This window comes from Takifugu flavidus, chromosome 12 (assembly GCF_003711565.1).
Source record: "Takifugu flavidus isolate HTHZ2018 chromosome 12, ASM371156v2, whole genome shotgun sequence".
NCBI classification, from domain to species: Eukaryota; Metazoa; Chordata; class Actinopteri; order Tetraodontiformes; family Tetraodontidae; genus Takifugu; species Takifugu flavidus.
Genome location: NC_079531.1, coordinates 3,765,489 through 3,780,674, shown reverse-complemented (window position 1 = coordinate 3,780,674; position 15,186 = coordinate 3,765,489). Strand labels below are relative to the sequence as shown.

The following is a 15,186-nucleotide window of genomic DNA, read 5'->3' as shown; positions in this document are numbered from 1 at the left end:
ACGGGTCACAGTGATGCATCCAGTTTTATTTGAAAGGGAGGCGGAGGTGCTCTGGATTATTATTAAAAATGTTATTGATGACACAGGAGAAGGTGTGAGCGGTGTCATGGGTGCACCGTGTGAGGCTGCAGAAACTGAGCTGGCAGTAAAATAATATTAATATTGGTGGGGGTGGGGCTTAGGTGAGACTCCTTCGGGTATCGTTCCGAGATGTGGGGTTGCCATGGAGACTGCCCTCATTGTAGCTTAACCAAGATGGCTCCTGCAGTGTAGCAGCGGGTCAAAGACTGCAGCATTATCAGCATATCTCTGCTACAGACACTCCAACCAATATTTTTATGTCGGAACCGTCTGGTTTTGTTCTTTGTAGGAAGTAGGAGTCATGTGCAGCATTGGCATGTGAGTTTCCTGTTTGACTCCTGAAAACAATAACATGGGATCTCAATAGGTCACATGACTGTAATAGGCAGACATTAGACAATGCTGCCACACAGTATTGCACTGTATATGATAATTATAGTGTTTGTGTGACTTCTAATTAAAGGAAAAGTTTTACCAATTCTCATAAGAACTCATTATATCCACCGATGACCAAAAGGCCATCAGCTGAGCTACAAACACTCCATGGAGTCACTAGCTAAGAGATGTTGTTTCCTTTGGCTCTTGAGCCACATTACTTTAACCTTAGGTTCAATGGAGATCAGAATCCAAAACATTGCAGTTTACAGTCAATGATCAGCTCTAAACAGATAGACTGCCTTTGTTCCACTGACCCATTTAAGGCCCAAACAATGGCTGGATTGAGCAAGAATCCCAAACAGATAGGTTGACGCTATACAGCAACAGAAGCGGAAAACAGGCATAGATGATGACTATGAAGTAAACATATTTAAGAATTTAACATTTGTTTGAAGCGTTCATTTAATCAAATCGCCTTATGAAATATTGGTTTCTTGCTGACTCGTACGCAGTGTGCATTTATTTACCTTGACAATGCATTATCAAGACTGAAACAATAAACATATGGATTTACATACATTCTCCTTGAAGTGGGGTTGTATCAAGACAATATTTAGATGTACCTTTAAAAAAAAAAAGATAAAATATTGTGTGTACCACCATCCTCCCTTTGTTCAGACAACATGCCGACTGCTGCTAAACCTGCGACCCTCCTACCTTCCTTCACAAACGAATTCTGCCATCTAGTGGAAGCTCTCGTCAACCGCTTGCTATTTTCTTGGTATCCTGGATGTATTTTGCTAATTACATTCTGCCGCTTGTATCTACTACAGTGCCAACAGTTTTCAAAGTTTATGTGCTAGAATCAGAGCCTTTTTGCACTGTCTCCTTGCTGCTTTGTGGTTTGCTCATATCCCCAAGACGTTTGAAAAAGTTAAAAATTTTTCCAGAGGGTTCATTTTTAATCCATGTACCCTTGAGGGGAGGATTTTCACCATTTCTCTGCATGCGGCCATCTGTGGGCTTCACTGATGTACTCTCTTGATTTGGCTCCACAAGCCCTTCATCTGGAATGTGGTTTGTGCTGGGTTTCATCTCTGCCAATGGGGAGTTTGGGCCTTGCGAATCGCAGTTTTTGTAAGCGTTTGTTACATTACTAAAGTCAAACACATGGTCTGAATGATTGTTTCTAGCACCATCTGTTTGCAGTGTCTCATGTCGGTCCGCTGCAGCAGATTTGGGGCTTTTGACAGCATGTTGAGCCCGCTGGTCACCTTGCTCTTTTTCAGTTTTAGGGACCTTTGAGGGGAGAGTATTGCGGCGGCGAGGGTTCCGTTTGGAGGAGGGTTGTGAACCAAAGAAAAGGTCCAAATCCTCACTGGATGGGTCTTCAGGATACATCTGCGTCTCTTCATCAAAGGTGTGCTGACGAAGCAATGTGATGCGAGGGGATTTCTGAGTCTCCAGCTCTACAGAGGAGACACTGCCACGACTGTTCTGAAAACGCAACACTTTTCTGGAGGCTTCCCGCAACTTTTGAGCCTCCTCCTCATTATTGTCCTGCAGGTCATCATCATCATCATCACTGGTGGCTGAGAAAGATCTACCCGAGGAGGAAATAGTGGCCAATCTATTAACAAATGGCGATGAACCTCTAGAGTTTTCGTTTGAGGTCGCTGTCATCTTTTCTTCATTAGAATGAGTACATTGGTCCTTTAAGTCCACAGTATTAGGCAGAGGTTTCTTTTGCAAACACTTCTCTGTGAGCTCCCCTGAAGAATTCCGTTCATTTTTTCCAATCGCCAAACGTCTAAAAAGGGCATCTTTGCTTTGATTTTCAGGGGGATTTCCCTGAGCAGGGATTTCTGAAAGACTTCCGTTTTTAGGGCTGCCACCGGTGGGGCTTCCATGGGAAGACGACGACCTTCCAGATCTCCTCCGATAGATTCGCTTGGTGAGGAAGCTTTGCAGGACAGATTCTAATGCAACTCCCTCTATTTCCTTGTCTCGACTGGAGCAGGTTGCTGTGGACCTCCGCTTGGCAGCACAGTGCAGTCTTTCCCTGTGTCTCCGCTGCACCTCTGCCACCTCCCGAGCTTTGTTTTCCTGCAAACAAATAAACACAAAACATTTTAAAAAAGAGACTTTGAATGGATTTGATTTTTTGAAAAATGTTAGCTTTGCATGATCAACACTTACCTGCATCGCACGCAGAAATTTCTTGCAAAACTCATTGAAAATGGAGCAACAATCATCCAGTTTGAATTTGCTTGGATCCTCACAGAAGTACTCAGCCACCAAGTCACTGACCATCTGCAGTTCTTTAAGATCACCCTCTATTTCTACCAAGTAGTCCTCCGCCTCCTAAATTACAGCAAATGACCAGTTAATTATTGCTAAAATTGCCACAGACGATACTCCCTGATAAAAGTCCTGCTCACCTGTAAGAAGTTTTCCATTTGTGCTTTTAGTTCCTCTTGCTTCAGCGTGTCATCTTTGGCCTCCTGTATTCTCTTAACCTGTCTTTCATACTCTGCCTCAATGTCGCCTTTGTTGATTCTAAGATATTTTCAAACGCAAGAATAAATTAGGATGCAGAGTTAGTATAAAGAACATGAAATATGAGGAGCTTTTTTATTTTTTACTTCGACGCAGCTTCTATGTGTTTGAGCTCTTCTGGAAATGTAAGAAGGGTCAAATCTGCCTTCTGGGATTGCTGTGATAAAAAACACATAAAAATGTATACAGTAATTAAAAAACTGACTGAAGATTTTTGGATATGCGAATAAAACCATAAAGTGACAAAATGCATGTACCATCACAACATAATGCATAAGATTCATTCCTGGTTTGTTTGCTTTGGTGTCTGCCAACTTCAACAAAGAAGCCATTCGGAAGCCGACTGCACTGCCTGCGTACCCACCCTGTGATCAAATACACTGAATAAGCCTCCAAGATTTTCAAACATGGAACATTTCACGTACCTTGTATTGAATACTCACTGCATTCATGTAATTTCCAGTTTTCAGCACAAGCCGGATGACTGAATGAAGATTGTCAGACTCCAGGAGTTCTAACAAACAGAAATATTTGCAGAAGTGGTTTTTCTGTGCTAAATCTCCTTCAAAAAGAGATTTGGTGTTTTATTACGCGTTCCATAAAAATACCTTTTCCCGCAAATGTCAAAGTGCTGATGTAGCCTTTGATTTCCCCCATGAGGGGGAAAAATTCCTCTTTGAGCACCAAGCTGCGGAGACGTTCTTCATAACTGACAGGGGGAAAAGGTTAATAAGATGAGAAACCTCTCCACGGGTCTGGTTTATAAGGAATTACATTCAGCAGACCCACTTTGGAATGTTGGCCAGCATTAACATAAACAGATCTGCATCAGGAAGTCCACAGCTCTCACCCTTAAACCTGAGCAGCTCCTTCTCCTACATTTGTGGACCAGACAAACCAGAGTAACAACACACAAACATCATGATAATGTTATCTTTAACACCTATAAATCATACTGTGTGATAGGACTAACTAGAAAAACATGAAGTCAAATTGAGTGAGGTAAAACAAAAGGAAAAGTGCAACAGGATTTAGGGAGGATGCATTACAAAAACAGCAAAGCTGTGACAAGAACCTCTCCTTCATCAGGCAGCAGCTTGCACAGCTCCCGCAGTTTTCCAGAGCCAAAACTGAGCCCACTTCCTGATTTGATTTCTTCAACCATGTCTCTTACAGGCCTGCGGATGCAAGTAAAGACAGATTCAGGGTTTAGTCATCGACATGGTTTTACAGTTAAATTCAAGTAATTGTTTTACGGAGAAATGATCATGACTGATTTTCATCTGTATCCTTATGATGTGCAGCCTTAAGCAATAAATATGTTTGAGTAACAGCAGTGACGCAACCTGTTGGAGCAGTACAACAATGTGGATCAGGCCTGCCCAGACACGCAACCTTTTGAGGTTTCTCCCAAACCAGGCGGCTGAGTATTCCAACTCAGTTCTGCGCCGCTCTTTTCAGTGAAATGCGAGGAGTGTGGTGAAAAACCAGTACACCTTCGGAGTACCACCACTGACTCACCGCTTGAATTGTTTCAGAAAAATTCCAATGTTCATGCTCCTCTTGGAACTGAGGATGGAAACCTGGGATCAGTTAGTAAAAAAAAAAAAAAAAAAAACATGGTTAAAAAGTTTCCTGTCAACTGTGTTCCTGAAATAAAAATCAGAGCAAACAAGTAATCACAACAACCAATGAGACTTCAGTGTTTGAAGTGTGGCATCTTCAATCTGGGGCTGCAGGTACTCACCATCTCCCCTCCTGGAGTGGTGGGCAGGCCCCTCAGACTCTGGCGATTGAGGGGTTTGATTTGTTGTTGCTCCCGCTTGTGACTAAACAGCTCTTCCATGCGATCGGTGTCCAGCTCATATTCTCCGTCGGTCCTATCTGCTGTCCAGATGTTGTGCTTCCCAACCACGCTGTGCTTGGGGAGGGTTTCCCAGTTGAAATTGCGCAAACCTCTGGAGATGAGGCCCGGTCCCTTCCCAGAGAGAGGGAGGCCAGGAGGAGGTGGCGGAGGAGGAGGAGGAGGAGGAGGTGGCGGAGGAGGAGGAGGAGGTGGGGGTGGTGGCGGCACGGCGGGCGGACCCTCTGATTGCATCTTTAAACAAGAGGCTCTCTGCAGATTTGGGGTCCAATCTTGGGTCTCAATCATACACCCAAGAGGGATTAAAATGAATTTAAATAAATAAAAAGCTTACAGTGAAGCAGCTGGTTGGAATGAATAGAGACCTTGGACAAAAACCTGGTCAGGATGAGTAACTGAAAAGAAACAGAGCAGGGTGGAGACAGGCTGATATCTGTCAGTGAGCAACAATGTTGACAATTGACAACGTTCACTTTCTCACTCAGTCAACACAAATGCTGTAATGGCTGCACAGTGAACTATTACATTATGTACAAATATATATAAAAAGTTATCTTAAATTTCTTCCAGTATGCTAGTCACTGTTTGTATGTCACTAAAAATGGCAAAAAGCTGAATCCCTTAACTAAAATAAGTTAAGGGGTTTAAATAGGGAGTTCACTTTTGTGACAAGTGACACTTACAATAAGATCGGTTCAGATCTAGAACACTTAATAACTTAAAAGGTTTGGATTTGGGATTTTCCACTTATAGTCATGTTGCGCTGGTAACTTTTTTACTTGAACGCACCACGCGCTAACGAAGAAGGAAAATAGCAAACACACCTGGATTTTGGATTCCGTTGCTCCATTATCTTATTATTTCATTTTCTCTCTATCCCTTCGTTCGTCGGTGAACTCTCATGAGAAAATGAGCGACAACACGGCTGCAAACTCAACCTGAGTGGGGAAACAGTCTTATAATGGCACACCCAGGTGAACCCACGCAGATGCGCGTCTGACGTCAAACATCCGGATCAAAAGGAAACTGCGGGGTTCCTGGCCGGGTTATTGGCTAATTAGCTGAAGGATTTCTTTTTTCTGGGACATTTTAATGAGATTAGAACAATTTAGCTGTCAGAACCTTATACAGTATCGTATTTAAAACGACTTGAATAAACTTAATTCTGGTTTTGTAAATGCGTGCGTGATGCCGAGGATAAGTCAAACTACTACTTTACTGCCAGTTTGTTGTAAAGTTATCAATCTCCTGATATCATCCTCTGTATCAACCATATTGAGGATTTTTGTTCAGTCAAAATCTTAATTGTTGCAGCCCTAATTTCTAGTGTGATGGTTGCAATATTCATCAATTTTGCACTGGCTCACAGTGAGTCATTAAGTATCATCGATTTCATTACTATTTTTATCATAAAAGGAACCTTTAATGGTAATTTTACTTTGTACATGTGTCTCTTGCTTGTTTCCTTCATGAGGGATATCATTCCTGCAATGAGCACAAACAATACTTCAGCTATTTACATATTTACACATTTTAATATTTCAGGTGCACTGTTGAAGAGAATCAAATGGCAACATAAAGACCAACACTCAGTTTGAAATTCTGATGATGCAGCAACCTGAGCTTTGCCATTTTGGCCACTGTAGACACACTGTTCACTCAAAGAAATCACCCCAACTGATTAAGAGGGATTCCAACTGTAATTTTTATGTTCCCCAGCAGATTCTAACTCATGATCCACACAACAACAACTTCAACCATTCCTTTACATAGTCAATGTACCAGCTAACATTTGTGAACCAAGTCATGTAAAACATGTCAGACTGTATTATCATTTACAGAAATACTAACACACATACATACGATTTTTCTATGTACATCATCTGCTAGCGTCGTGTATCAATGTGACAGCGTAAATTAACACATCCAGCAAGTTTTATTGGTAATGCAGAACAAGACAACAGCTATCAGCTGACTGGAAATGATATAGGACGAATAATGCTAAGTACACACAGACTGGTAAACTAATAACACTTTTTTTTAAAAAAACAACTCAAATTCTCTCCCATACCGATTGTGAACTGATAATAATGTGATGTAATTGTCAGGACCAAGGTGACTGTGATTATGAGGTTTTAGGAATGTCATTAGAAATATTCTATGCTGTTAAACCTGACCTGAACATTCATCAGGTTCTCCACAGAATGATATGCGAAACCAAGTCGAACAACTGCTAGTCATGATATAGCCTCATCTTTTCCATGAATGAAGCTGAATTTTAAGAGGGTAGTCATCATGCTGTTTGGGATTGTGGCATTTCGTATTCCTCCATTATAATATATGCTGAAATATATATACCACTTAATGCTTTTGCAAAACTGCCATGAAGCATCTCCACAATAAAATACCGTCTACATAAATAGCTATGCAACAGATTGTGCTACCTAAAGTGAAAGGAAGAAAGAAAGAAATGAACATTTTGCGCCATAACAAAAGTATAAGCGAAAGTGATGTGTGCTATTTGTGTAATAGCTGATTTTAAAAAAATTACAAAAAGGGTTCCTTTGCAGTTTCCTTTATGGCTGGCGCCTGCTGCCTCTACAGCACACTCTTTAATTCAATGGATTCTAGTCCATCTAACAGCAATCATCTGCCCAAAGTGCTGACCCCTGTGCAATCTTTACTGCTCCTCCAGCCAGGACGGCTTCTGTGATCCTGGAGGCTTTAACTTCACATTGAACTGTAATAGAGTTTGTTCCAACTGCTGCTGGTTTCCAGCGAAATAGGCTGAGATGGCATTATGGAAGAGGAGCAGCTGCTTGTGCATCACCTTCACCTGGGAGTGAAAAGAAGAGACGTTACATAAAAGCACTGCTGGCAAAATGAGCTACAACGTTTTTGAAAAATCCCGTCCTCTTAACCCCTTTATCCCCTTTTGGGGGTCACAGGGAAGGTACCTTTCCCTACTACCGGAACACCGTCCATGTTTTGTCTGCACTGGGGCCCTCTGCTTCTCAGCCCAGTTCCCAACTGACTGAGTGACCACTGCCCAAATGACGAACCTTGTTTTCCTCCAGGAATTTCAGTTTGATGGTGACATCACTACGCAGCCTCTCATATTTGTCTCGATGGATCTGATAGTCATGCTGAGCCATCTCGATGCGGACCATGGCAGCTGCATCTCTGGGGCCCAGACTCAGCTCTTCCAGATCGGACCGATAGGCATCAAATTCAAGCCTGCGTGTGAAACAAGAGCTCAAGATTATCACACTACCACCTAATCTCCCAACAAGAAATTTGATCAGGAATTATTACCTCGCGTTTTCATACAGCCTAATGGTCATCAGGGTATCCTCCATGGTTTTGTTGACCAGCGTGTCGACGCTGGAGACGAAGAAGCTTATGGCGCCTAGCAGGGCTTCACCATTCTTACACAGCAACTTCTGTGTCTCTGCATTATAACCAAACTCATCCTGCAAAGCGAGACTGAAGTTTCAGGTTCTGGTTTCCTTTTGATGTGACGTCACAGCGAAGTTTTACTCACCTGTAACTCTGGAGACTTTTGGCTCAGGTCAGTGAAGGTGTCTCCCAGAGCCTGCTGTGTCTGCACCATACTTTGGAAATGGCTGATCAACGCTGTGGCCAGTCTTAAGATGTTTTCATACTTGCTCTTAGTGTCCTTCAACAACTCGATCTGAGCCTCCAGTTCCAGGTCTACTGTTCGTGAACCTCGTCCAAACTTCTCCGAGAACATCTGCTTTGTGCACTGTGAAGAGGACATAAGGTAACAACAAAGAAATAACACAGCAACAAGGCCGTTTTTTTTAAGTATTGCATAGCTAAGGCCCTGGAATCACAAAACATGAACACCTGAGGGATCAACGATAGACAATAAACAAGAGCTCAACGGCCTCTCACGCAAAAGCAGGTAAGCTAGGAAGAATTTTAAACAATAAGCAGGCTGATTCTTCCTCCTTATAAAGTTGGATTCTATATAATATTCTGGTAAACAAAGTCAGATAAATAACAGACCCATTGGCAAAATACCTTGTAGGTGTTTATGCCCCATTTCTTCACACTATCCAGTTTCTCCACTGCCACACCACGCGGAACCTCTTCAGCTGAATTGGAAGTGTTATGATTTGATGACCCTAACAAAAGGAGGCAAGACGAAACCACGTTCATTCGATGCTATTCTACATGGGAATGTCTTGGTTAATGGCATTGAGTCAGGATATTGTGAAAATGGAGATGGGAATGGCGATACCTGGATGTTGATCTCTGTGGTGGCCATGCTGGCTTATGGAAGATTGGATATTGGGCATGCTAACACCCCTGGATTTCATGCGAATGTCTGGAATGAGCGTGATGTGGTCAAACTGTGAGGATGTATGAATTCATGCATCAACATAGCTGAAATGCTGAAAAGAGGAGGTTTAGTCAGAGTGAAGTACATGTGAGGTTGGAGTTAAAAAGGATTTGCCAAAACCCGCCATGCAAGTTTCTCGTGCATAAAAAGAAAGATTAATGACAAAAGATGAAAATGGACTCTTCGGAGGGATGGAAAGTAATCTCAAGCAATGTAAAACCATCGAAACTGCATATCACAGTACAAAGAGGAAGATCTCATAAAACAGCCTTCAATATCATGTCAGTGTATACCTAATTCTGGAAAATGCCCAAAAAATGTCTTCCAACTTGAAGAAGTAAAAGCAAGGCTGCATACATCTTGGTCAAGCAACACCAAAACATCTTGTTAGGGGCCATAACATACCAACATATCAAGATTAGATTAAACAAAAACGTCAGCAAAATACACAGCCACCTGGTCCTGACGCAGGGGCTCGCCGTCTGTCGAGATACTCAGGGTTGAAGCAAATTCCAGGCCCTGTGGGATACGAATGTTCGACATATGAACCATAAGCCCAACAGTCAGCAGCTCTCTTCTGTCATTTCAGAACACGCAGCAGAAAAGCTCTCAGCGTGACAGCATGGGAGCTTTTCAGTGTATTAAAGGGCATCGTTGGAAATTTTGGCTTTTCCAGAGGCCTAAGGACTGAAAACACTGGCATGTGGTTTAAGATGAATGTGGTAAGATGCTGATGACAAAAGGTAGATCCGTCTGTGTGCCAATGGGACCCAACAAAGTAACTGCAGTATCGGTCAGCCACTTTAAAACGTTAATGTGTCTGAAATAGGGTACACCACTCTGGAATAATAACCTATAAATGTCAGGTCATTGTGGACAATGGGGAATAAGACAAAACTGGTAAAGCATGGAGCCTAAAGTTTCCAGCAGTACCTTTAATGCTGCTGGTGGGAATTATGCCCCCTGCAGGTCCTCCGTAACCTCCAGAAACGATGCTGGTTTCATTCAGGTTGGGTCCAGACACCATCACCTGCTGTAAATCCTGATGAATTACCAGATACATAGATCTGATAAATAGTGTGTCACTTGCAGCCATGTTTTCCATCTTATAAAAAAAACTCTTCACAGTGAAAAAATATAAATAACGAGACATGGAGAAGAATTCTTGCACAAAAGAAAAATACTATATGTTCAGTATGTTCCTTCTCAGCATAAATTTCTCAGTTCTATCAGGAGTCGATTAAGTATATAAGATTATGGCAGGCATGCTGAGCTACTTCCTATAGTTGCAGGCCTGTACATGATTACCAGCTGGCCAGACTTGACTAAGACTGTATTGTCACGTAAAAAAAGACATGACATACATGTATATACACTAAAGATACAACCACACCTGGGAGAAAAGTGACCACTGACCTGCTCCAGGCTGTCATCTTCTGGAGTACCCGTGTCTCCATTGCTATTAATGGGGATCTCCATGGTGGCAGCCTTACTCATGATACTGTCTGCCATGATGCAGTATATAAAGTGCCAACCACTGAAACAAAAGATGGCATCAGAACAATAGCTAGAAGAAAACAGTAAGATATTAGCCGCTCTAGCCCACAACCAAACAGAATAACCACTTGCTTACGGTGATGCTAGCGTGGCTGGCTAATGTCACTGGTGCTGATGTGGCTCGCTAGAGGGTTGCTGCTTGACAGCTAACCTAGCTTCCGCTCTCACGTAGCAACCTGAAACGGAGGCTAACACCAAGCGTCCCAGGCTTGATTTGTATAGTCCAACGAAAGCCGCGTTGTCTTTATTGATCATCCAACGCTACATCCATAACTGCGTTTGCTGTAACGCGCAGGTAAACCGTCTGCTCCCATAACATACTGAAAATCCTTGCATCCTGCAAGCTCATAGGTTTACAAGTACCATTTCGAAATAAAAGCTTACACGTATTATAAACGATCTTCCAAGTCATGGAGTTGGACTTTGAGTTCAAAATTACACTTTAAAATACTTTTCTTGTGCTGTCTACAGAATGCTGTTTCATGAATAAGCACTTGAACGCCTGTACTGAAAGTTGGTGCTCTTATTGTGAAAGTAAACGGACAGCCAGACCCCGCCCCTCGTCCGTTCCATCTTTCTTGGCGTGAAGTGCTGACGTAGCGTTATCCCTGGGCTGCAGTACCAGCGGCATCCTGAAGATGTCGTCAATGACTCATCGACGCGTGACTAATCAGCGCTTCTGCTCCTGGAAGATTCTTAGGAGACAGCAACTAAACTGAGGTTCAGACTTCTCAGTTGTCAGATGCATAAATCATTACTAGAGTGGTTCCTGCCTAACGTATGTTACGTTGATTGCGATATCTATTGAAATCAACTGTTTAAATACAGTAGTTTATTTTGAGATGTGAAAAGCCCCGAGATACTCCCCCCACTGTAAAACCAACTGCACTTCCAATTATTTGCCTCATTTGTTTCAATCAGAGATGCAAAGGAAGTGCATATGGCCTCCAAATGTCAACCTAATGTTCCTAACTCTGAGCAGATTAGCATATTCTCACCAATTTTAGTAAATTCTTACCTTTTAAATTCCTTCTATGTTGTTATTTTTCTGGACACAACTTTTTTGCTGTCTTTTGGTACACAAATCCAAATGCTGTGTGCTCTGGACAGACTGTTCTAAAGTTGTTGCAAAGAGATTTTCCATTGGAACAGCTGAACTGCTTCTCATCCCGTGCTATGGCGGCAAGCCATTCAAAACAGGTACAGGTATGTTTGCTTTTACATTGTTTTCAATGACACTTTAAACAAGCCTTAAGATATGGACACATTAGCTGTCCATGCAAGGGAATGGCACTGCGTTCAGCTCTGGAAAAGTACGTAAAGTCTGCAGGCATGAATAAATATTAGCAAGATTTAAGAGGAAATATAAACTAAACAGGTGACTGAAGAGGATTGCAGTCTGGAATAGTGTGATAGACTCAAGACATTAATGTGCATCTTCCAATAATGTATATCAATGTTAATTATATTCTGTCAGAGAATCAGTTTGAACAGAAAATATATTATCCAGTTTGTCTACTTTGAGTTAAAACACAAGGCACCTTAAATATGTTGATTGTATACACTTCGGGTTATTGTAAAACACTTTGTTTTACAGCAGATTTAATGTCACACTGTCTTTGGCCTTTGTGTTTCCTATTCAGCAATACATCAATTCAACATACAGAGAAAAAAGAAAAAGATTTTATTGTGAACATACGTAACCCAGCCGCTAACTAATTTCTGGTCAAAATGCAGGCCCTTTCTCTAATGTATTTTACACTTCTTACACAGGAGAGTGTGAATTTAGAGTCACCTGTAAATTTAGAACAAGTCCAATTAAAATTTAAAGCTTTCAGGCGGGGTCTCCTCTGAGACTTCAGTGCATGTCACACTGCCAGCATGTGAGGGGAGACCTGGGCCACCGGGTGGCCCCTCCCCCTGTCATTTTGGAGCGTTGTGCACTCTGTTTTTTAATGATCATTAAGCTCAATTCCAGATGTTGGGCGGGAAATTCATCCTCGAGCGGTTCCTGCGCTCCCGAGCTGAGCAAACAAGCGCATGAGATGGGAAACTCCAAGAGATGATGACAAGGTGGCACTGTCTCCATCTTCTGCTGCCTGGGAATTACAAACAGCCCCCAGTTTTTACATTTCAGTCCATGTGGAAGCAATTTTCCAGTGTCTTTAATGCACAATTTCAGCCAGTCAATCTCTTCCCACTGCAGTTGGTGGCTCGATCAACCAGTGAAGCAATTTATCATCATCATCATCCTAATGAATCCTTGCAAGCTGCAAATGCCGATATGTTGGTTATATGTGACTTGTTCGAAAATTGCTTTGCAAATGTGGTGGATCTGTATCAAACGATTAAAGCGGATGTCTGATTGATGGGGTAATAACCTTCGGCACTTGCCGTTGCCCCCCACCAAAAAAACAAAATTTTCTGCCGTTGCTTTGTTGTTTTCACTGAAATTCCCTCCACAGACACTCTGTTTCTATCTACAAAAACACTAAGGGGACAATTTAAGAATTGTAATGTCAGTAAAAAATGAAGTTTACCATCAACAATTTTGACAAACAAGCAAATAGTGGAAGGAGCAATGCAGTCCGAGAACAGTCTACCAACAGCTGCGCAGAATTTTGTTAAACAAACCAGTCTCCCTTGTTTCTCATTATAATGGGTTGACAGACAACATGTCGGCAGATCTGCAGCCTTTGGCTGGTTAAAAGGAGACGGTTTATTTATTGGTGGGCACTTCCCCACAGCCTGTTTAGGAACAGATATGAAGTAAATCCTTTGAACATCAGAATTTAAAACCGTGAATTCTGAAGATGAAACTGATTTTGGTCTTCGTTTTGTGATCTAAATTTGAAAGACCTGAACTCACTGGCTCCTTTATTGGGTCCACCTGTTCAGTTGGCAACATAAATAGCTAATCAGCCAATCGCATCATAGCCACTCAACGCATTTGTGTGTGCAGAGGCGGTGAAGACAACCAGCTGATGCTCAAACCGAACATCAGGATGGGGAAGAAAAGGGATTTAAGTGACTTTAAACGTAGCCTGGTTGTTGGTGCCAGACGAGCTGGTCTCAGCCTTTCAGAAACTGCTGATCTACTGGGATTCACAGAATTTGGCGTAAAGAACATGAAATCGTCAGTTCAGGTTGGTGTTGATCTTGTAATGGTGTGGTATGGGGGGACATTTTCTTGGCCCACTTTGGGTCCCTCAGTACCAACGGAGCATCAATTAAATGCCACCGCCTGCCTGAGTATTGTTGCTGGTCATGTCTATCCCTTCATGACCACGGTGGACCGTCTACTTCCAGGAGGTTACTGCACCGTGTCACAAAGCTCTGATCATCCCAAACTGGTATCTGGAGCATGACAATGAATTCACTGTACTCCAACAGCCTTCATACTCACCAGATCTAAATCCAATAGAGCACCTTTGACGCTATCACGTCACTATGGACTGAAATCCCCGAGGACCATTTCCAACAACATGTTGAAAGTACTGTATGAACAATTCAGGCAGTTCTGAAGGCAAAATTGGGTCCAACCATTTCCCAGTGATACATAGGCAACAAATGAACTTTATTCCATGTGGGAGCATCAGGTATGGGGGGGTGGGTGTGGGATAAGCCTGTTTAGTGTTGGTGTCTTGTCCCTCTACTGTTTCAGGACTGCATAAAAGCTCAGTGAATATTACAGTGAGGCACTTCAGCACTTCAATAGGCGCTTTCAAAAGACTCCTGCTATAAAAGCATAATTGCATCTATTAACTGTTTTTCCCTGAATGGGTGTGAGTGCTTCACGTTTTCCCGTTCCAGCGCTCCCTTTCCAAAAGTCGCGTCGCGCCGATGAGAGATTTACGACATCCAGCAATATCCATAAAACATTTAAGATCAGCTCTCGTTAGTGCGGACCTTTTGGGGACATCTGCAAAGGAAATGTGTTCAGGCCCCCCTCGATGTTCCTGCCTGGCCTCCGCCGCTGAAAACATGCCCTTTGGATGTGACTTCAGAAATATCTTGTTGTGTTTTATTACCTGAAAGAACATTAGCAGATGTGGTTCCTGCGGTTTTAAGTTTCTAATCCGCCTTTTTATTTATTTTTTTCAAATCCACTATTGTTCTAGGCTCTGTACACAAGGATAGTACAGCATCCTACATGTCTTATGAGTTTGCCTGCTCTAACTCAACTCAACAAATTCAGTATTTTCACTTTCTAATTTTAACAACATATCCAATCCCTGAAGTGTTATTGCCTTTATCCTTAAAACATATACATGTTGCAGACACACCACTGCACAGTAGGCCTCTGTTATACTTTTCTTAATCACATGGGACATGATTCCTCTGGCATTCAATAAGTGGAACAGCACCTGTAGGCGTC

At 42.3% G+C, this 15,186-nt stretch overlaps 2 protein-coding genes across 8 annotated transcripts; both read right to left on the bottom strand.

The window, feature by feature from the left end:
* Window positions 1-949: 949 nt before the first annotated feature.
* Window positions 950-5,885, bottom strand: LOC130534548 (FH2 domain-containing protein 1-like). Of its 4 annotated transcripts, none has more exons than XM_057048784.1 (13): window positions 5,707-5,885; window positions 5,217-5,277; window positions 4,766-5,134; window positions 4,540-4,601; window positions 4,094-4,196; window positions 3,808-3,893; window positions 3,627-3,727; window positions 3,462-3,532; window positions 3,276-3,383; window positions 3,105-3,175; window positions 2,901-3,018; window positions 2,659-2,823; window positions 950-2,565 (listed from the first exon to the last, which is right to left on the bottom strand). In XM_057048784.1, exons 3-13 carry the CDS (start codon window positions 5,114-5,116, stop codon window positions 1,312-1,314), a joined length of 2,490 nt encoding a protein of 829 aa, XP_056904764.1. In that variant the 5' UTR covers window positions 5,117-5,134; window positions 5,217-5,277; window positions 5,707-5,885; the 3' UTR covers window positions 950-1,311. The 4 variants fall into 4 exon arrangements, with proteins under 4 accessions (XP_056904764.1, XP_056904765.1, XP_056904762.1 ...); XM_057048785.1 differs by having other exon boundaries at window positions 5,217-5,308; window positions 5,707-5,853; XM_057048782.1 differs by having other exon boundaries at window positions 4,766-5,277.
* A 512-nt stretch (window positions 5,886-6,397) lies between these two features.
* On the bottom strand, window positions 6,398-11,174 carry LOC130535197 (arfaptin-2-like). 4 transcript variants are annotated; one of them, XM_057050106.1, is made up of 10 exons: window positions 10,885-11,174; window positions 10,668-10,788; window positions 10,185-10,293; window positions 9,708-9,770; window positions 9,150-9,236; window positions 8,930-9,033; window positions 8,427-8,648; window positions 8,198-8,355; window positions 7,945-8,119; window positions 6,398-7,718 (listed from the first exon to the last, which is right to left on the bottom strand). In XM_057050106.1, exons 2-10 carry the CDS (start codon window positions 10,761-10,763, stop codon window positions 7,563-7,565), a joined length of 1,170 nt encoding a protein of 389 aa, XP_056906086.1. In that variant the 5' UTR covers window positions 10,764-10,788; window positions 10,885-11,174; the 3' UTR covers window positions 6,398-7,562. The 4 variants fall into 4 exon arrangements, with proteins under 4 accessions (XP_056906086.1, XP_056906088.1, XP_056906087.1 ...); XM_057050108.1 differs by lacking the exon at window positions 9,150-9,236 and having other exon boundaries at window positions 10,885-11,172; XM_057050107.1 differs by lacking the exon at window positions 9,708-9,770 and having other exon boundaries at window positions 10,885-11,172.
* Window positions 11,175-15,186: the final 4,012 nt, after the last annotated feature.